This window comes from Saimiri boliviensis, chromosome 13, assembly GCF_048565385.1.
Source record: "Saimiri boliviensis isolate mSaiBol1 chromosome 13, mSaiBol1.pri, whole genome shotgun sequence".
In the NCBI taxonomy this organism is placed as follows: Eukaryota; Metazoa; Chordata; class Mammalia; order Primates; family Cebidae; genus Saimiri; species Saimiri boliviensis.
In genome coordinates, this window is record NC_133461.1 from 20,393,499 (window position 1) to 20,414,551 (window position 21,053).

Genomic DNA, 21,053 nt, shown 5'->3' on the forward strand with positions numbered 1-21,053 from the left:
TTGTTTTGTTTGTTCAATTTTCTTTTCAGTTTGACTAGCTGAGCAGATTCCCAAAGACAGCCAAGTGTCTGGAGAATCACTCCATTCATTTGTGTCTTCTAGAAGATGAAAGATGGGGTTCTCTGCTTTCTTTTGTCACCTGGTGTAGCAACAGCCTAACTGCTGTTCAGGAATGCTCATGCTGTCCCTGGGCCACCCACGGAGTTTTTCACAGTTTGGTGGAAACTATGTTTGCCGTGCCTTCCCTCTTAAGGAGAATTCCTCACCCACCTATGCCCACCCATGCCCATCCTTGCCTGGTGGCAGGCTGGGGTAAATATTTAACAACATGCTGAGGGCTGGGGAAGTTCTGAGTCCTACAATTTCCATGGTGTAAATACTCTCAGTGTAGCCAATTTTAAACCACCAATGTGACATCACACATCACGGAACTGGGAAGAGCCGCCCATCATCAGCTCTCAGGAGCTGCAGCAAGCCAGCTCCACACACCACGGCTGCCCAACCTCACCCCATGCGACCATGACTTTCAGCACAGGGGAGGATCCATGGTCAGTTTCAGGAGAAATATGGATACATTCTGACATTCAATTAAATTAACTTCTTAAAGATTTACTGCATGTATTGATTTTTAAAACAAACGGAGCACCTGAAATCTCTGCAGAAACAAGTAATAAAAGTAATCGAAATGCACTAACATCCCGTGTATCAAAAGCAAGAAACTGAGGTCTTGACTTAGAAGTGGTCTATCAAATGTTGTGATATTTACCCAGAACAGTCAACTTAAATACAAGCTCTTCACAAACCCACTCAGATGCTCAATACCCGTCCTTCGTGTGTAGCGTATTTGTGTTATAATTTAAAATCCTTCCTCCATTTCTGCTCTCATCTCCCCAGAAGGCAAAATATTCAAAAGAATTCCCCTTCCTTCTAATGCTTCAGAAGACAAACCAGACTCTTAAAAGGGAGTCTCTGTTTCCTCAGCTTCTTAGCGTTGATTGGCATTCACATTTCAGAAGCTTGCTGTGGTTTTATTGGTTTAGGTTTGTATAAGCTCATTTCTCAAGGATTACTAGTCAGGCGAGAGACCCAGTTGGGGATGAGCTACTGGCCACCTGGTGGAAATGGTGCTACTGCTGTAGCCCAGTGACTCCAGGCATAGAGCTTGGGTCTGAACCCTGATGACATCACCTTCTCCCATTGTGACTGGGGGTGCCAGTTTCACTGACTCACCTCTCTGGGGAAGCAACTCCTGGCTCTCCCTATCCTTATACCTTCAGATAAAGAAGCTGAAAATTACTTTTATTTTATTTGAGACAGGGTCTCACTCTGCCATCCAGGCTGGAGTGCAGTGGCACAATCAAAGGTCACTGCAGCGTCGGCCTCCTGGGCTCTGATGATCCTCCCACCTGAGCCTCCTGAGTAGCCTGGACTACAGGTGCTTACCACTGCACCCCGCTAGTTTGGAAAACGACTTCTAATCACTTTTTTTAAATTCAGAGGATTATCTCACTAAACTAAATAATTAAATTAAATTATTTAATTCTCTATAGGAGGAATAAATACTCTTTCACAAGTTGGTCTCAAATTTAAAAACTAATAAAACTAAGCTCACGAGAAAGTCAGAAATGAATGATGGACCAAATGAAGCCCAATTTAGTGATATTAGGATGTTTTAGGAATATATTCATGGACTGCTTTTCTGCACCTCAGAGCAGTGTTTGTAACCAGTGGCTGCAGGTATCCACACGGTTTCTCCGAGTTGAGGATTTGGATTTCACAATGTATGTGTGTAGCAAGGAACCTCAGCGAGGCCTCTGGATCGCCCGGCACTCATCTGCGTGAGTGTGTCTGGCGGATTCCAATGAGTCTCTCCTGATTTTTTTCTTTCTTTCTTTTTTTTTTTTTTTTGAGACTGAGTCTCTTTCTGTTTCCCAAGCCGAAGTGCAATGGTGCGATCTCAGCTCACTATAACCTCCACCTCCCCAGTTCAAGCAATTCTCCTGCCTCAGCCTCCTGAGTAGCTGGGTTACAGGCACCTGCCACCATTCCCAGCTAATTTTTTTGTAGTTTTAGCAGAGATGGGGTTTCATCATGTTGGCCAGGCTGGTCTCGATCTCCTGACTTCAGGTGGTCCACCTGCTTTGGCCTCCTAAAGTTCTGAGATTACAGGTATGAACCACTGCACCTGGCCTCTCCTGATTCTTTCTCATGGAACTGCCCCCTCTCAGGGACTTTAGGCAGCGTGGCGTGTGAGTCCTGGCAACGGATGGCTTTGCAAAGCTGCAAAGAAAATTGCAGCTTCTTCACAACCTGAGACTCACCCTGCCCCTCTCCTGCCTTTCCCGAGCCTCCCCTCAGGTGCTCAGTTCTCCTGTTACCTTCATTACTCTTACAGGGAATAAATTGGTCTACAAGACTAATTCTTACCTCCATCTCTCACTTTAAAAGAGGTGCAAGCTCTAACCAAGAGAACACGCTCATTTTAGCCAGCACCTCAGAAGACATTTTTGGACAGGCCGTCCTTTCAGATTTCTGTAGAGCTACAGAGTCTATACCTGCTGCTTCTGCAAAGGAAGACCCAATAGATGAGTTTCCGCTTGGAAAGTTCCACCTAAAACTCCAGCTCTTTCCTTGAAGGATTTTCAAGAGACAAAGAATAGTTTTAAGATTTGTGGGGTGGTTTTTTTTTTTCAATTAATTAGATTTGCTGAATTTTAAAGCATAAGGTGCACAAACTTTTAAATATTTTTTTTTTTTGTGGTATACGCAGAATGTTTAGACACAGGTGCATGAACTTTTTACACTTAATAATTAAATTTTAGAAATGTAGGGATTTTGAAGGAAGACAGGATGCGGCAGATATACACGCAACATTTTCTATACTCTGTAAGTGGTATTAGAGGCCAGATTGTTAGACTGAATCATATAACTAGAATAGAACCAAGAAGGTTTGGGATATAGAAAAGCATTCCCTCTCTATTTTCTTACCTAATTTTTAAATTTAACATACAGTTGTTAAAATACAACTGTGCTTTTATCCACAAATTACTTTTTTTCCTGATTCTGTTACTTAGAATATAATCTGTGATTCAGCTATTGCCTAAAGCTTCATCTGAGAAAATGTCCCGTCTGCTTGTTTTCCTGCAGCTTCAACCCAGTTCTCTCCAGAAACCTAGGGCAGGTTACTCAGTAGGAGTTATAGGGGAAGAAAAATAATTTCTTCTTCAATCCTCCTAATTTCTTAGTTGGAAAGGATCCGTGTAACAAAAGAAGATTAATGAGAGAAAAACGAACAGAAGTTTATTAGCAAGTATATTTCATGTATGCATGGGAGACACTCAAGAAGTGCTCATTCGAGAGGGGTTTTTGGATTCCAGCTGATAGAGCATCTTCAACAAAGAATAGTGCATTTTTAGAGTAGTGACAGGCAGACGGAAGGATTTGGGGGAGGTAAGGGCAGTAGTTTGTGGAAAGTCAATTCCACAGTCCTGGAAAATCTCCCAGCATCTGGATTCTCATTAATGCTTGTTAATGTCTAGTGCTGTCTCCAGGATCATCAGGGTCTAAAGTTGTCTTTAGTCATTGACCTTTGTTCTTCCTGGTAGAAGGGGGAGGAGAATCTTTTTTGTCTTTATAAATTTGTGTCCTGATTTTAGGCAAATAGAGGGAAGGCAGAGAGTTTTCTTGCCCCTGCTTCTTAATTGCCTTCAGCTCAACAATCCTTTCACCAAAGAGGTAGGTTTGAGGGTGGCATATTGAGGGGTCCCATAGTCTTCTGCTAGCCTTTGAGAAAATGCTTGGAGCATCTTTAGGAGTATCCTCTTTCTCCCAGCAGCGTCTAGCTCTTCACCTAGTTTTTCTGTTTGAAAATCCATCCAACTCCACCCTCCTCCCTCCCTCCTTTCCTCCCTCCCCCCCTCCCTCCCTTCCTTCCTTCCTGGCAATAACTAGGCCGAGACCTTAATCAATACTCTATCAGAATAGTTGCAGTCTCCTTACAGTTTTAATAGCTACCATCAGTCTCAAATCATATGATTTGAAAATATTTTGAAAGGAGGAGAAAAATATTTCCTTAAGCATTCTATTAGAAACGTGAAGTGGGATTTTTCACACGACCCATGGTTTCTTTCTTCTTGTAAACATTCAGAAAGACATCCGTTTTCATCAGTTTTGAGAAGTGGAAAGCGTTTTAAAAATCCAAAGAATCTTTTTTCACTGAAAGCTACCTAACTTCCTTCAATCAGTGAATCAGAAGTCTGATTGGGTCATCTCTAGTTTAAAATGGACCGTCCTGATTAAATTCACTGTCATCTCAAACGTGTAGGTTTCACTCTGAAAAACAAACAAAAACAAAAACAAAAACAAAAACAAAACAACAACAACAGCAAAAAACAGCTGCTAGAAAACTCAAAATAATTCTACTTTTTGTGTTACAAATAAATCCAAAATAATTCTATCTTCTTTTTCCATTTCTCTTCAAAGCGTTTTTTTGGTTTTTTTGGTTTTTTTTTTTTTTACTATGTTTTGTTTTGTTTATTGCCTACCTGTTTCTCATACTTATCACATGCTTTCTTAATGGAGGCAGTATTGCTACCGAGAGGGCCAACACTGGTTCTTGGGAGGCAAAGAAAAGTTACTCATTTTCTGTCTAAAGCACAGATATACATGTGGTTCATAAACAGATAGTATATTTGTGGTATTCGGCTTTAATGGCAGGCAATTAAACAAATTCCAGAAAAGATTCCGGGGTCGGGGAGGGCCAATAATGAAAACAAGGTTGATCTGATCCCACTATCAGATCCCACCATCAGTCCTTCCTCCCTCCTCCATACTTTACCCATCTTTTCAACTTGTCTTATGTTACTTTGCTTGGTTTCACTTATATTTTCCAGATCTGTCTCGAATTCTTTTCCTGATCTTTCCAGTTTTGCTCCAACCTGTCTGTCACTGATGTTCCCACATTCTCAGTGACCTGTCTCCTCCTCACCAACCCACACATCTCTTCTTTTAGCTATGTCTCCGTCGAGGGGTCAGTGTGGCTTCCGCCTCTCTGTTCCACAGGTCAGCTTTGTCACTGTTCCACTGCGGGGACCCTCCCCCTGTGGAGTTAGCCAGGGAACAGGACTGGGAGGTGTTCTTTCCCACTGTGTTTCAGGATGTGAAGAGATTGAATTCAGCCAGCTCATCTTCAGAGAAGACTTCCTCCATGACAGCTACTTTGGGGGTCGCCTGCGTGGCCAGATCGCCACAGAGGAGCTGCACTTTGGAGAAGGGGTTCACCGCAAAGCCTTCCGCAGCACGGTGCTGCGCGGCCTCACGCCGGTCTTCAAACCTGGCCACGCCTGTGTGCTTAAGGTGCACAATGCCATTGCCTATGGGACCAGAAATAATGATGAGCTCATCCAAAGGAACTACAAGCTCGCTGCCCAGGTGGGTCCATCTGCCCAAAGGCTGTCACTTCTGCTATGAGAGCCACCCATGATGAGAGGAGATGAAAATCAGACTCAGGTCTGACGGGAGGGTCTTCAAAAGGGTGTTTTTCCTCTTTGGGTGTGTTGATTCAATCACAGTGCTGGGGGTCACTTCTTAGTTCTCAGAAGTAATTTCTTGGCCTCATGCCACCTAGTGGGGACTCAGCCAGTGCCTAGAGACACCTCACCAGTTCTAACCCGATATGTAATTGATTTTGTTTCTAAGAAGCCCTATAAGATCCCTGAGGGGTTGAATCCACTTGGGCCTGGGATGATATGGAAAGTGGGCGTTATAAGCTGCACTCGATGCCAGGGTCCCCAGGAACAGAGAGAATCGGCACTAGTTGCTGGAGTGTTTTGTTTGGGTTTGTTTTGTGGAGAGGGAGGGGGTGGGGTATATCCAGAAGAGTCGGCATTAGTCTTGTTTTCTGCCTTCCTGAGTTTGGTATAATGTCAGCCTATAAAATAGGAAGAGAGGTAAACCCAAGTCCCTAGCTGAGCTTCTACGTCTCTTTGTTATTGAGTCACAGAACTCAAGGAGAGAGGGGGCAGGACAGCCTTAGCTTCTCCTGCTCCTTCCTCCTCCTCCTATCCACATATTTGCTTCATATACTTCACTCCATCTTTTTTTTTTTGAGACAGGGTCTCACTCTGTCCCCCGGGCTGGAGTGCAGTGGCACGATCATGGCTCCACAGTAGCCTGGACCTCTCGACCTCTTGGCCTTAAGCAACCGTCCTGCCTCAGCCTCCCAAGTACCTGGGATTACAGGTGCATGCCACCACGTTCAACTAAGTTTTTATTTATTTGTTCTAGAGACGGAGTCTCCCTATGTCACCCAGGCTGGTCTTGACCTCCTGGAAGGCTCCAGGTGATCCTCCAGCCTCTGCCTCCCAAAGTGCTGGGATTACAGGCATGAGCCACCACACCTGGTGGAAAGATATTTCACTCTTTACACTGGCACTGGTGTAGCTGTCAAGAAAGTTCGGTCTTTCACAAGCTATGCGCTCCTTTGAAATGCTTATCATCAACATTTAAAACATTAAAACCAATAGGTTAAACTTAGATGAATCTCTCAGGCACAGTCAAGCACTGAGCATCTTGACCCTGCGGCAACGTCACGTGGGACTTTGTGCTTCTGAAGGCAGCCCTGCTCTCTAAATATAGGATTCTGCCTGTTGTATTCCTTTCTCCTCCCAATCCACCCCTCCTTTTGCTTTTCTTTCTGAGTATTCCCTCTATCTCAAATATGAGACAGTCCCAGAAAATCTCCCAGCATCTGGATTCTGACTCAGAAAAGCCCCACGGAGTAGGAGGCAGAATCCACTCAGCTTTCCCCAAGGCAGGCATCTTGCTGTGGCGTTCATTAATTACACCTTTGAAAAGGGGTTGCAATGGCAGGTCTCACAGGAGATCCAGTAGTGCCCCAAGTGCCACCTGATGATGTGACAGTCCACTTAGTCCTGGGGTGAATTTCAGCCATGCTGGCTTGAGAAATCTTATAGTTCGGGAACATCTGGTCCCAGAGACCACTTGACCTCTGCCCGGATATTTCCTTGGCGTCTCAGAGCTCCTCCGTAAGTGGCCAACTCTAGATTCTCCTAATTGTTGCCTCTGCAGCCCCAGTGAAAGGGTGGGCTTGTCAATTTATCAGATTTACCTTACTGGGAAATCTCCTGAATAGTCTTACTGAGCAACATTGTCTGAATTTCCTGTAGTCACTGGGGGTCTCTATGTATTTTGGTGATATAGGAATGCTATGTTCAAAATACTGCCAGGTATTATGCCAAGATCTACGCTGCTGAAGCACAGCCTCTGGAAGGCTTCGGAGAAGTGCCTGAGTAAGTGTGTCTACCCTGCCTGTATCACACTCCTGACTCATGGGGGACCGGGAGGGGTCTACCCTGCCTGTATCACACTCCTGACTCGCTGGGGACTGGGAGGGATGAGAGATTGAGAAGGAACAGTAGGGCAAGTGTTTCAGCTGACCTCTCAGTCTGTAAGATCCATGAAGGTTCACATGGCTGCGATCATACCCCTTGCTGGGTCTCCAGAGATGTACAGAGAGACACTTGATAAATATTCTTTAAATGGATGGATGGTTAGATAGATGGGTGTATGTGTGGATTAATCCATCCAATAAATGAATCTACCATGTTAAATAGAAAAGAAAGGATATCTACTCTCAGAGCTATTACACTGTCTAAACCAGGCGTCCCCAAACTACGGCCCGTGGGTCGCATGCGGCCCCCTGAGGCCATTTATCCGGCCCCCCGCCGCACTTCAGGAAGGGGCACCTCTTTCATTGGTGGTCAGTGAGAGGAGCACAGTATGTGGCGGCCCTCCAACGGTCTGAGGGACAGTGAACTGGCCCCCTATGTAAAAAGTTTGGGGACGCCTGGTCTAAACAGTAAGCAAATACAACAGAACAAGAGCTAACACAAGGCAATTAGCCCCATGATGAAAATAAGATACGGCAGTGTGTTAGGGTGGATTGGGTGATCAGGACCATAGCAACGTAGTACCCACTTCCTGGAATCCGCCAGAGGTAAATCACAGCCACTTTTATCCACTTTTTACCTAAATATTTACTGGCCCAAGCAAATTTTATCTGGAGTTTGGAGCTTGTGTTTGCGGCTCTGTTTGGCTGAGAACGTATTTGCATGCTTAAGTGGACAGACAAAGGGCTTAGCTAGTGCATGCTGGAAATTTCAGACAGAGCAGCTATTTACCTATCAGTAAAAACTGGGAGAAGGAAGAAGAAGTTCTGTCTAGATTGCCCCTGTTAACTCACAAAATGGGAAAAACCGTCTCCCTTAGGTGGTACTTTCGGAAAACCATGTGTAAAGTTTAACACTTTCTTCTCTTTCTCAAGAAATGCTTAACGTACTTCAGACACATTTACAATTGCCTTTCTGTTAATCACAGCCAGCCATCTGGACTGAGTTAAGCTTTCACGATATGGAAACTGGCTCCTTTTTTCCCCAAGCCCCCCTCTTTCCAGTCTCTGTCCTTCTAAGTTTTCTTCAAAATAGAAAAGATTTAACCCACAAGTCAATTCCACCACACACAGAACCACAGTGCCCTCCCGCAGGGACAGACATAAGTTTGGTGTGGCTTAACTCTTATGCAATTTGGGCTGTCTTTCTTTTTTTTTCTCTCTTTCCTTTTTCCCTTCATTTTTAATTTAATTTTTTTTTTTTTTTTTTTTTTTTTTGAGACGGAGTTTCGCTCTTGTTACCCAGGCTGGAGTGCAATGGCGCGATCTCGGCTTACCGCAACCTCCGCCTCCTGGGTTCAGGCAATTCTCCTGCCTCAGCCTCCTGAGTAGCTGGGATTACAGGCACGTGCCACCATGCCCAGCTACTTTTTTGTATTTTTAGTAGAGACGGGGTTTCACCATGTTGACCAGGATGGCCTCGATCTCCTGACCTTGTGATCCACCCGCCTCGGCCTCCCAAAGTGCTGGGATTACAGGCTTGAGCCACCGCGCCCGGCCTAATTTTATTTTTTAAGGCACAGCGTCTCCCTCTATTGTCCAGGCTAGAGGGCAGTGGTGCAGTCACGGCTCACTGCAGCCTTGACCTCCCAGGCTCAAGCGATCCAGCCTCCCGAGTAGCTGGGACTACGGGTGCCCACCACCATACCTGGCTAATCAAAAAAACCTTTTTTTTGGAGAGACAAGGTCTCTGTATGTTGCCCAGGCTGGCCTACAACTCCTGGCCTCAAGTGATCTTCCTGCCTTGGCCTCCCAAATTGCTGGTGTTATAGGCATGAGCCACCATGCCTGGCAAATTTGGGCCCTTTTTAAAGAAAAGAACACACGATTATAAGATTGGTCTAGGGACTTGGAAAGGGCTCACTGCAAGTGAAGGATGGGGAGGCCGCATTAGCATCACAGTAAATAGGCCACTGCCTTAAAGATAGGTTAGGACATTTTTCTATCTAAACCACTTTTCCATTCCTTATGAGGGGGCAGTTTGTGACCCCATGAATACTGACGGTATATGGGAGGAGTAAGGGCCCTTAGAAGGGTCTCTGAGCCAGACTCCATGTCCATGGAACCTAAACCAGAGGACTCTACAGCCAGAAAACACACACACACACCCACATAAACAGCATTCACCATACACACACACATACCACACATAAACACACCCCACTCACACACACCCCACACTCCCACACACGCCCCCACAGCACACACACACACCACATGCCACATACACGCCATGGGTACAACACACATACCACACACACGCAACACTCACCATGTGCACACACACACCCCCCACACACACCCCACACAAACACACAACACAAACACACCACACATACAACACACACCACACACCACACACATACCACAAACATGCACACCACACACATAACACACATGTCATACACACAACCCACACACACCTCACACACACCACACTTACAACACAGACATTACACAACCCCCACATACCCCTCACACACAAGCACACCACATACACACACATCACACACACCAACCACACACATGCACATACACATACACACTAGACCAGGCGTCCCCAAACTTTTTACACAGGGGGCCAGTTCACTGTCCCTCAGACCATCAGAGGGCCGCCACATACTGTGCTCCTCTCACTGACCACCAATGAAAGAGATGCCCCTTCCTGAAGTGCGGCGGGGTGGCGGGAGGCTGGATAAATGGCCTCAGGGGGCCGCATGCGGCCCACGGGTTGTAATTTGGGGACGCCTGCCCTAGACCAACCCCTGGGACCACCCCTTGTATATTTCCAAGCCATGAAGCAGGCCTGGAGAAGCCTTTTTAGTGGAGCACATGAGGTCTTGAAGAGAAAATGCTCCTCATTTGGGCAGCTTCTGTTTTTGAATTCATGAATATCAATGGAGTCACATTGTCTATGCAAATGAATCCTGTTGGGCAGAGGCCAGGCCTAATTAAGACCCTGAATAATGCCCAGCTCTTGTTTCTGTTTTTTTTCCCCACCAGGGATGCAGAATTAATAAAAGCCCAAGCAAACCATGAACCCTTTTGTTGGCAGAGGGGTCAGGGGCCACAGGGGGTTCTCAGGAGGGAACCAGGATGCCCTGGGTCCTGCAGAAGTGACAAAGCATGACAGAGGGTGGCTTGGTGGCTGCACCGATTTCAGGGCTGCAGGGAAAGGTCCACTGCCCTAATGTGCCCACTCCCGTCTGGCTGATATCTGAAATTTCTTTAACAAGACACAAAGAGCTTCTGTCTTAAAATTAGAAAGAATGGATCAAATGACCCTGGCATGACTAGTAATCAGGGTTCGCTGGTGTGAGAGGGGCTCACTGCCTTGTGTCCGGGGAGGGGGGGTTCTAAAAGAACACTGTTCTGGCTTAGATTCTGCTTGTGAGCAAGTAAGTCTCTGTGTACTTATTGTGAAGTGAGGGGGATTCTCACAGTTTCCAGAAAATGCCCCTAAATGGCAGAGGAGGATACATGTGTGCCCTTCAAAGGGTCTGGGGGCTTCAGCCAAAGTAGCTGGCCTGCAGATGTAATTTCTTTGAAGTATTATATTTTATAGCTTTTAAATTCTAATGAATTTTGTATCTTCCTTCCCTCTACAACTGTAATTGTTTTAATAAAAAATAATGTTTTTCCAACCAGCTTTGGCTCAAGTTAACAACCACGTGGAGCCTTCAGTTTACTTCCCGGGAGCAGGCACAGCCTGGGTGGAGAAGCGTGGGGCATTGTTCCGGGAGGACGCTCCCAGCTCTCTCGGAGGCAAGAGAATGTGAGCAGGGCAGGACTGTGCCCCAGCCGGTGCGTGCGTGTAACCGCTACATGGGTTCACCTTGCCTGCTACCCAGACAGAGCTGATTTATCAAGACAGGGAAATTGCAATAAAGAGCTTATTATACATAGAGCTTTTTTTGTTATGTTTTTTTTGAGATGGAGTTTTGCTCTGTTGCCCAGGCTGGAGTAAAGTGGCATGATCTTGGCTCACTGCAACCTCTGCTCACAGGTTCAAGTGATTCTCCTGCCTCAGCCTCCCAAGTAGCTGGGACTATAGGCATGTGCCAACACACCCAGCTAATTTTTGTATTTTTAGTAGAGATGGCGGTTTCACCACGTTGGCCAGGATGGTCTTGTTCTCTTTGACCTTGCGATCCACCTGCCTCCCAAAGTCCTGGGATTATAGGCGTGAGCTGTTTCCAGAAAGGGGTCTCAATCCAGACCCCAAGAGAGGGTTCTTGGATCTCACGCAAGAAATAATACAGGGCAAGTCCATAAAGTGAAAGCCTGTTTTTTTAAGAAAGTAGAATAAAAGAATGGCTACTCCACAGACTGAGCACTCCCCAGGGCTGCTGGTTGGCCATTTTTATGTTATTTCTTGATGATGTGCTAAACAAGGGGTGGATTATTCATGCCTCCCATCTTTAGACCACATAGGGTAACTTCCTGACGTTGTCATGGCATTTGTAAACTGTCATGGCGCTGGTGGGAACGTGGCAGTGAGGAAGGCCAGAAGTCACTCTCGATGCCATCTTGGTATTGGTGGATTTTTAGCCAGCTTCTTTACTGCAGCCTATTTTATGACCTGTGTCCCGTGCCGACCTCTTATGTCATCCTGCGACTTGGAATGCCTTAACCATCTGGGAATGCAGCCCAGTAGGTTTCAGCCTGATTTTACCCAGCTCCTATTCAAGACGGAGTTGCTCTGGTTCACACGTCTCTGACGGAACTGGCTAAATGGGAGACTGGAGTTTTATTATCACTCAAATCAGCCTCCCTGAAAATTTGGAGGCTAGGGATTTATTGATTGATTTATTTTTTGAATAGTGTGGAGTGCAGGGGGCTAGGAAATGGGGAATGTTTATTAGTTGGGTCAGGGATGGAATCAGGGAGACGAAATTGTCCTCTTGCACTGAGTCAGTTCCTGGGTGAAGGCCACAAGACCAGATGACCCAGTTTTACCAGTCCGGGTTGGGCCGCCTGATCCATCAGAATACAGGGTCTGAAAAATGCTTCAAACACAAGTCTGAGGATTTACACTAGTAATGTTATCTATGGGAGCAACTCGGAGGTTAGAAATATTGTGGCCTCTGGTTGCATGACACCTGAGCCATCACTTCTAATCTTATGGTTAAGCTCTTGGTTTTACAAAGGTGATCTGGTCCCCAAGCAAGGAGGCTGTTTATTCTGGAGAGGGGCTTTTCCCATTAGCATCTGAATGGAATTTAAAGCGAAGAGGTTGCCAGGGAGTGTGGGCAGAGAAAGAAGAGCTGTTCCAGGGCACTCCAGAGTCTAAAGTTGGGGAGAGGAGAAACTCACAAAGGAGACACAGAATAGGTAGCCAGGGAAGCAGAGAAAAGCCATGAGGGTGTGGGCTTCTGGAAGCAAGGGGAAGGTGTTTCAGAAAGAAGTGAGAGATCCACTGTGCCCAGAGCTGCTGAGAGCAAATGGGGTGAGGGCCGAGGAATTAAATTCCTCCCAGAGTTACTTTGGCCTCTGCCCAGGAATGAACAAGGACAGGGGCAATTAAAGGCAAAATGGAGTCAGTTGAGATCGCTTTCACTGTCATAATTTTCTCACTGTTACGGTCTTTGCAAAGGTGGTTTCCTGAGTGGCAGTCACAGAACCTGAGGTCCCAGCTCGAGCTTTTCTTCCTACTGTGAAAGACAAGCCTTATGAGTCCATTCCACTGGGAGAGGCAGTCCAGTGGCCCACGTTCCCTCTGAGAGGGAAGTAACCAGGTCTTCACTGGTGTTATTCAAGGGAGGAAGGGACCCCATGGGCAGCAGGGAAGCTCAGCCATCTCTGCTAACCCCACAACTTTTCCTGACTTTGTGTCTGGGTGCTGTGTTATAGGGGATTATTCTACACAATTACCTTTAAAGATCCTGATTCAAAACCCATTTTCATTTAAGGGCTCTTTGTGGGGCTTTACCCCACCCCCACCAGGGCAGCTGCTTACATCTTTGCATTCACATGTCTCTGTTATAGCTGCCCCGTCGCCATTTCTCTCTGGTCACTCCGTCCCTCCCAGAAGTCAATTTTCTGATCCATTAAACATATGGTCAGGGGCCTACATAAGACACCTCCAGCCTATTTGTCCATTTACTCATTTGACAAGCATTTTGTACTAAAAAAAGTTAATGAACATCAAAAGTCAGCATCTCACGTTTTCCTCTTGCCTCTATAGCCTGCCCTCAGTGTTTCTATTTTAGGCCCTTGAAAGTGATAACTGCATGATCAACATTCAACTAGGTGATCTCTCCTTTGGCTTACAAATCTGTAAGATCAGATTCTCTATCAATGATTCACAACCCCCAGGGGACAGTGCTGATTGTGGAGACATTTGATTGTCAGGATCCGGGAAGGAATACTGGCATCTAGCAAGTAGAAGCTAGGGAGGCTGCTAAGCATGCCAGCTGCACAGAACAGCCCCGTCACCCCACAGAGAACCATCTGCCTGGATGTCAATAGTGATGACATTAAGAAACATATAAATATACATACATATATTATTTAAATATCCATCCATTCATTCATATTTTGCCAAACTCTTATTTTGAGCCAGGAGCATTTACTGTGTGCTGGGCTGGGCTTCTCCATGCTGCTTCTCCGATGGCTGCCCCTGGAAGGTGGGAACTGTGGTTTGGCCACCTCTGCCCTCCTACTGAGTCTTTGGGATTCTGACACAGCTAATCGGTGGATGTTTCTTGAATGCACTGACTGTTTCTGTTTTCACAAGCTGCCAGTCACTGAGAGGAGGCAGGTGTGGGCGGTGGGGCAGATGAGCTCTTTAGTTTCTGCCTTGGTAAATTTTTAAACTTCATTAAAAATTTGTTATAGTGGGTGCTTTTTATTTTTCTTTATTTTTCCTTTTTTTTTTTTTTTTTTTTTTTTGATTCATGGGGTCCATGTGCAGTTACGTTATGTGGCTATGTTGCGTGATGCTGAGGTTTGGACTTGAAACTCATCACCCAAATAGTGAACATGGCACCTAATAGGTGTTTCTCAAACTTGCCTTCCTCCTTCCCTCCCCTCTTTTGGAATCTCCAGTGTCTATTATTGCCATCTTTATGGCCATGCATACCCAATGCCGTGTTAAATTTGAGATGCCCATGAGACATCATATTGAGGTGGTGAGCAGGGAATTCAGGGACAGGGCTGGACTGGGGACATAAGTGTGGAAGTCATCAGCATCTGAATGGAATTTAAAACAAGGAGGTTGGTAGGGAGTGTAGGCAGAGAGAGAAGAGCTGTTCCAGGGCACTCCAGAGTCTAAAGGTTGGGGAGAGGATGAGAAACTCGCAAAGGAGACAGAAAAGAGGTAGCCAGGGAAGCAGAGACAAGCCATGAGGGCGTGAGCTTCTGGAAGCCAGGGGAAGGTGTTTCAGAAAGAAGTGAGAGATCCACTGTGCCCAGAGCTGCTGAGAGCAAACAGGGTGGGGGCCGAGCAGAGAACGCTGGACTTAGCAGCAGGATGGTTGTGCTGCCCTTGACAGAGGCGTCTTTAGAGCGAAAGCCCCTGTCTTTCAGATGCTCAAGAGAGAATGGGAGGGGAGGGACTGGAGGCAGTCTACACCGGGTTTGAGTTTTGATGTGAAATGTGAGTGAGTCCATAGTTGGGGTGGCCTGTGGGGTTGGTTCGGGTAGGAGCAGGGATGGCCTGTCGTAGTAAGAAGAGGGTGTAGTGTGGGGGCACAGACCGGGGGTGAGAATATGGATGTGTTCATGGCAGCATTTATAGATTCTCCTAAACCTTCAGTTTGCAAACTGAAACAGGAAGCTGAGATTATGGTAGGGGGAGGAGGTGTAGGGGCTTTGAAGAAAGAGGGACAGGTGGGAAGTCATCATGTAGGATGATGTGACAGTGGATGGATAATGCTGGAAAATCCATCCCATATCTGATCACATCTCTAGCCCCCTGGATGTCATTGCCTGGCCCTTGTCTCCCTGCACCGCCCCGGCCTATTCTGCACAGAGAGGCAGTGATCTTTATCATGCAGAAATCTCCTCGTGTCCCTCACTTGCCCCAGATCCTCCAATGGCTTCTCCTCCAACTCAGTACAAGGGGGAAAGTTTTCTGAATGGCCTCCCAGGTCCCCCAAGGCCTGGCTTCCTGTCCCCTCTGCCTTCCCCAACCCCCACCAATCTCACTGGCTCCCTGCACGCCCGCTGCACACCAGTAGTGTTCCTGCCCCAAGCATTTCCCCTTGGGGTGCCTTCAACCTGGAATGCTCTATCATCAGTGTCCTTACGGCTCCCCCTACTTCCTGTAGACCTCTGCTCAAATGTTCCTCAGCTATGAACAAGGGCTGCTCTGCCCTCCCTACATAAGAGAGCTGCCACTGCTCCACTGCATGCTCCCTGTCTCTTCTTCACTTCAGATGGAGGGAGGGAGGAAAGAGGGTGAGTAGAAGAAAGGCTGAATGGACAAATGGATGGATGGGTGAGTAGATAAATGGATGGATAGATTATACTCATCGATTGATGGGTCATTAAGATATGACTACAATAAAGACATTCATTTCCACATGAGCAATTGAACTCCATCCCAAGGAGGAATTTGTAAGAACAAACACATGAAAACATGTCTTACCCATTAAAAAGTCATTGAATGGATTTGTAGTCTACACCTAGCAGAGCTGGGGACAAATTCTACACTTGCTGCTGCTCCAGGCGAGGGTACAATGCTGCAGGAGCCTCTCTTCCCAGTGGAGACCTCCATGTGTGCCTGTGTTCTCTTCCCCCCAGGATCATTCCTATTTTTCTTATCCATCGGCCTGAGAACAATATCCCATATGCCACAGTGGAAGAGGAGCTGATTGGAGAATTCGTGAAGTATTCCATCAGGGATGGGAAAGAAATAAACTTCTTGAGAAGAGAATCAGAAGCTGGTCAGAAGTGTTGCACCTTCCAGCACTGGGTGTACCAGAAAACAAGTGGCTGCCTCCTGGTGACGGACATGCAGGGTGAGGAGAGCAGCTTAGCCCAGGCTCCAGGGATACCATGGGCCAGAGATGTTCCTGCGGGTGGAGAGGGAGGGGAGGGAGAGGAAGGATAGGCTTGCTGGGTATCTTTAAGCACCTTTACCTGCAGAAGGTGTTACTGACGCCTCATCAGAAACAAGATTTGATAAATGAACCTGAAATGACCAGCCAGATGGCCATTTCTACTGAGGATCAGCTTGGCTGTAGAGACCCCCACCCAGGTGGCACTGAAGGCATTAAGAAGCAGATAACCAGATAAACAGCAAAGTGGCTATCTGGGGGGCCAACAGCCTTCTGAGCTGAGAGTCTTGGGCTGACAGCATTCTGGGCTGAGAGCCCCGAGCAGACACTGACCCATGCATGTATTCTCTCTGATCAGTTGATTCTTATTAACAAACAGGTGTTCCGTATTTTCTCATAACACAAAATATGCTAAGTAGGCAGCTGGTGCCCACTTACCACTGATCACAGACAAACTAAAAGGTATTCTTCAGGAGGGAGCCACAGGGGCAGGGTTAGATGTCCCCCACTTAAAGAATTGTTTTAACTGGTATATGATATTTATATATTGTCCTGCAACTTTAGAATGCCCCAAGTAGTTTTCTACTTGGGATGCAGGGGTAGGGGGGTGGGGGTGGGGGTTGGCTAGGTTTTCCTTGTCATTGTTCTTCCTAGCAAACAATATATTCATTCTATCATACACTCAGCATTTCTCAGCAATTACACACTTAGCATTTCTCAACACATTTTATTTTTATTAAAAAAAATTTGGGGAGGGATAGGGTCTCACTCTGTTACCCAGGCTGGAGTACAGTGGCATGATCATACCTTACTGCAGCCTTGAATTCCTGCACTCAAGTATTCCTCCCACCTCAGCCTCCAGAGTAGCTGAGACTGCACATGCATTCCACCACACCTGGCTAATTTTCAAAACATTTTTTTGTAGAGACAGAGTCCTGGAGAATTTCCCAGGCTGGTCTCGAACTACTGGGCTCTAGCGGTCCTCCCACGCTGGCCTCCAAAAGTGCTGGACTTACAGGCATGAGCCACTGTGCCTGGAGGTCATTTCATTTTAATAATTCATACCAATGATGCCTTCCCATTACAACAGGTAACCAGAGAGTAGCTTTACTGTTATGTCCTCAGTAGGTCTAAACTCAGCAATACATACCAAAATCCAGATCTACCATAAGATAAGATGTAATATTTCATTCTCAATAGACAAGAGAGTCTTTCGAATGCTCATGTTTTCAATGTATACACAATTGTTTAGGAATACCATTTCTTATATGGAACGGAGATGTCATAATTAGGGTTCCCCTAGGACAGAACTGAGATAAGTACTCAAGTACAAATGGCTTATTTGAGAGTGGATCCCAGGAAATGCCAACAGAGGAGTAGGGATGGGCAACTGGGGAATGAAAGGCAGCTGGTAGAGTATGTTATTATTAGCCAATGAATGCCATGGGTACGGGAGCTGACATCTGCCAGGAGCCCTGCAGAGCACACTTCTCAGTGAGGGAGCCGGAGTATGTATACACCAACTACCAGGATCACCAGCTGGCGGCAGCTCTGGGTGGGGGCATTACCTCCCCTGTACTTGTCACCTGCCCACGTGGGCAAGTTAAGCTGGATAAAAAACATGATCAGAGAAAGTTATTAGGCAGAGAATTGCTGGTGTTGTCACTGAGAGGTGGAGCCAGGTGCACAGAAGTGGTTAGGGCGTGGACAATAGGTAAGGCACCAGCAGCTTCTGCTGCAAAGGGTTCACTATTTTCACTTGCTGTTAAGAAAATCTGAACTATGTTATTGTATGCCTACCACATGTCAGACATTGTCCCAGATGAGGATCTCAAGCTCTAGCTATTACGTGGTGTTGAAGAGCAAGACCACCTTGGGGTTCTGTTCCCTGAATTGCCACTTCCAACCTGGTAGCCTGTGGGCAAATTACCTTCCTCTCTGCTTTAGTGACTTCCACACAGGGTTGTTTTGAGAATTAAATTAGATAGGAAAGCACTTATTGCAGTGTTGCCACATAATAAATGGTTCCTATTTTTTAAACTCATTTTTAAAATTTGTTGGAGACAGGGTGTCACTGTGTCACCCAGGCTGGAATGCAGTGGTGCAAACACAGCTCACTGCAGCCTCAACCTCCTGGACTCAAGTGATCCTCCTGCCTCATCCTGCCATGTAGCTGGGAACACAGAAGTATGCCATCATACCTGGATTGCTCTTTCTTTCTTTTCTTTTTGGAAATGGGATTTCACTTTGTTGCTCAGGCTGGTCTTGAACTCCTGGGCTCAGGTGATCCTCCTGCCTCTGCCTCCCAAAGTGCTGGGATTCCCAAAGTGCTGGGATTACAGGTATGAGCCACTGTGCCCAGACTTTATTTTGAAATAATTATTGACTCACAAGCTTTTGCAAAAATAAATGGAGTGGTTCCCGTGTACACTTCACCCAGCTTCACCTAATGGCGACATCTCACATAACTCGAGTACGTTATCGAAACCAAGAGACTGACATTGGCAGCATATAATAAACTACATGAGAAACTTTACTTGGATTTCATCAGTTTTTGTATGTATTCATTTTTTTCCATTATTTTTACTTAATCTTCATAACAACCCTGCAGAGAAGATATTATGATCCCCATTTTACAGTTGGGAAAACTGAGGCCTGGGGACCATGATTTAATTGTCTGCTGTCACTCAGCTAGTAAGTAGAGGGGTCCAAGACTCCAACCCGCATTTTCTGACCCTGAATTCCAAGTTCTTTCCACTAAATAACAATTGAGCAAATTTGCAAGATATTTACTTCCAGACTTTTCCAAGTCTCTCCTGATGTTAGAAAGCTCTGGTATGTGTCCTGTTCTTCTTCTTCCTAAGCCCTCGGAAGGACTCCTTGAAGGCCAGCTGGGAAATGAAACATTACCTTCCTGTAGATGAAGTCAATCTGCAAATTTAAGTCAGACTTCACTCTTTGAAGATTTGCTGCCACAAACACACACGCACAATGTGGTCTTAACAAACAGCTGTTGGTTCTGTTTAGACTTTGGCTGTGCAATTGCTGCTATCCCCCATCTTTTCTCCTTGGAAATTAATTTTGAATTAAATATAGCTCTTCTGCTGAAAAGCAGCACCCCAGGGCTTCGTGCAATTAGTTTCACTTCCAGGTACTAGTAAACAGCAGTAATGGAATATCACATCTCTCTGTAAATGATGTGTGTGGTTTAACGTGGTGGTGCAGGGTTAAGGAATGGTGTTTATTTACTCTCTGTTGACGGACAAAATGTATTTTTACTGTCATTGTCATTGTGGCATGAGATAGCACATCTATTTTTTAAGCAAACTCCACCTTTTTTTTTTTTCTTTTTCCTTTTGAGACAGTTTGGCTCTTGTTACTCAGGCTGGAGTTCAGTGGCGTGATCTTGGCTCACCACAGCCTCTGCCTCCCAGGTTCAAGCGATTCTCCTGCCTCAGCCTCTCGAGTAGCTGGGATTACAGGCATGCGCCACCATACCCAGCTATTTTTCTATTTTTAGTAGAGATGAGGTTTCTCCATGTTGGTCAGGCTGGTCTCGAACTCCCAACTTCAGGTGATCCGCCCACCTCGACCTCCTAAATTGTTGTGATTACAGGTGTGAGCCACCGTGCCCAGCCTCAAACTCCACTTTTTATAATTTTACAGAGACACTAGAATTAGAATTAAACTCAAATTCTACCCCAACCTTTTTGGACTTTTAAAAATTAACTCTCCCTGGCTGCATTTGCTTGTTTAGAAGATTGTACCAGGTCCTGCAGGTCTGTGAGGTAAAAGATGAGCCTGTGATTTGGACCCGAGAGCTGCACACTGCTGAGACTACCAGAATTTCTAGCAAGCTGTCACCCCAAAAACCCAAGACCTCTAATTCTGCAGATTGAATTTCTAATGTTGTTAATTTCCTTCTGTTCATTAGAAACAACCTGTAAGTAGTTGACTATTACCCCCAGCTCAGTTCGATAGCTGCACCCTAGGATTTAACTTTAGACTCTAGAGATTCTTAATAACCTTGGCAGAATTGCTGGCAAGTTATTAAACTAAGAGAGGGAAGTTTTCTTTTAAAAATTATGTCCTGTCTCTCTAAAGCGTAAGTAACAGCTGGTAATTGTGGGAAGCAAGGGAAAGCAATTCTCCAAGTTCAAGGACCTTTTGCCAAATGGCTTTTTCAAATTGGACTTCCATGCGGCTTAGAGCTGTAATTTTAAAATACAAATTTCCATGAAACAAGATGTCCAGAGAGAGCTTTTGCAATTTGGTGGATTTTTTTTTTCAAAGCATAGTCCTTGCAATAAAAGCTACATGAAGCATTTCTATATATGTTTGAGTTATTAGCAGCTTTGAAAGAATGAGATGAATTATCTACCAACTACGATGGAGACTTTTAAAATGTTCACTGGTTCTCCCAGTGTCATGTCTGATTTAGCTCACAGGTGCACTGCAGAAAAGCAGGCTCATGGCTTCTGTCAGAATAACCAGCCTGAATCCCAACATCTGTTTGGGATCTCCATGCTCCCAGAGATACCTCTGAATCAGAACATTAACCCTTCAGCTGTCTTTTCCTG

At 45.8% G+C, this 21,053-nt stretch overlaps 1 protein-coding gene and 1 long non-coding RNA gene across 6 annotated transcripts in view; one reads left to right on the top strand and one right to left on the bottom strand.

Moving 5' to 3' along the window:
- Nucleotides 1–21,053, top strand: part of ALPK2 (alpha kinase 2) — a 143,752-nt gene that overhangs the window by 107,176 nt on the left and 15,523 nt on the right. For 4 of the 5 annotated variants that reach the window (XM_074383348.1, XM_074383346.1, XM_074383345.1 and 1 more), the window contains 3 exons: nt 5,156–5,430; nt 7,222–7,310; nt 16,217–16,434. In XM_074383348.1, coding sequence (XP_074239449.1) covers nt 5,156–5,430; nt 7,222–7,310; nt 16,217–16,434 — 582 coding nt within the window. The other variant, XM_074383349.1, reaches the window with a different exon arrangement.
- Nucleotides 1–21,053, bottom strand: part of LOC141580772 (uncharacterized) — a 90,202-nt gene that overhangs the window by 38,221 nt on the left and 30,928 nt on the right. The gene's annotated exons all lie outside the window — the stretch shown is intronic.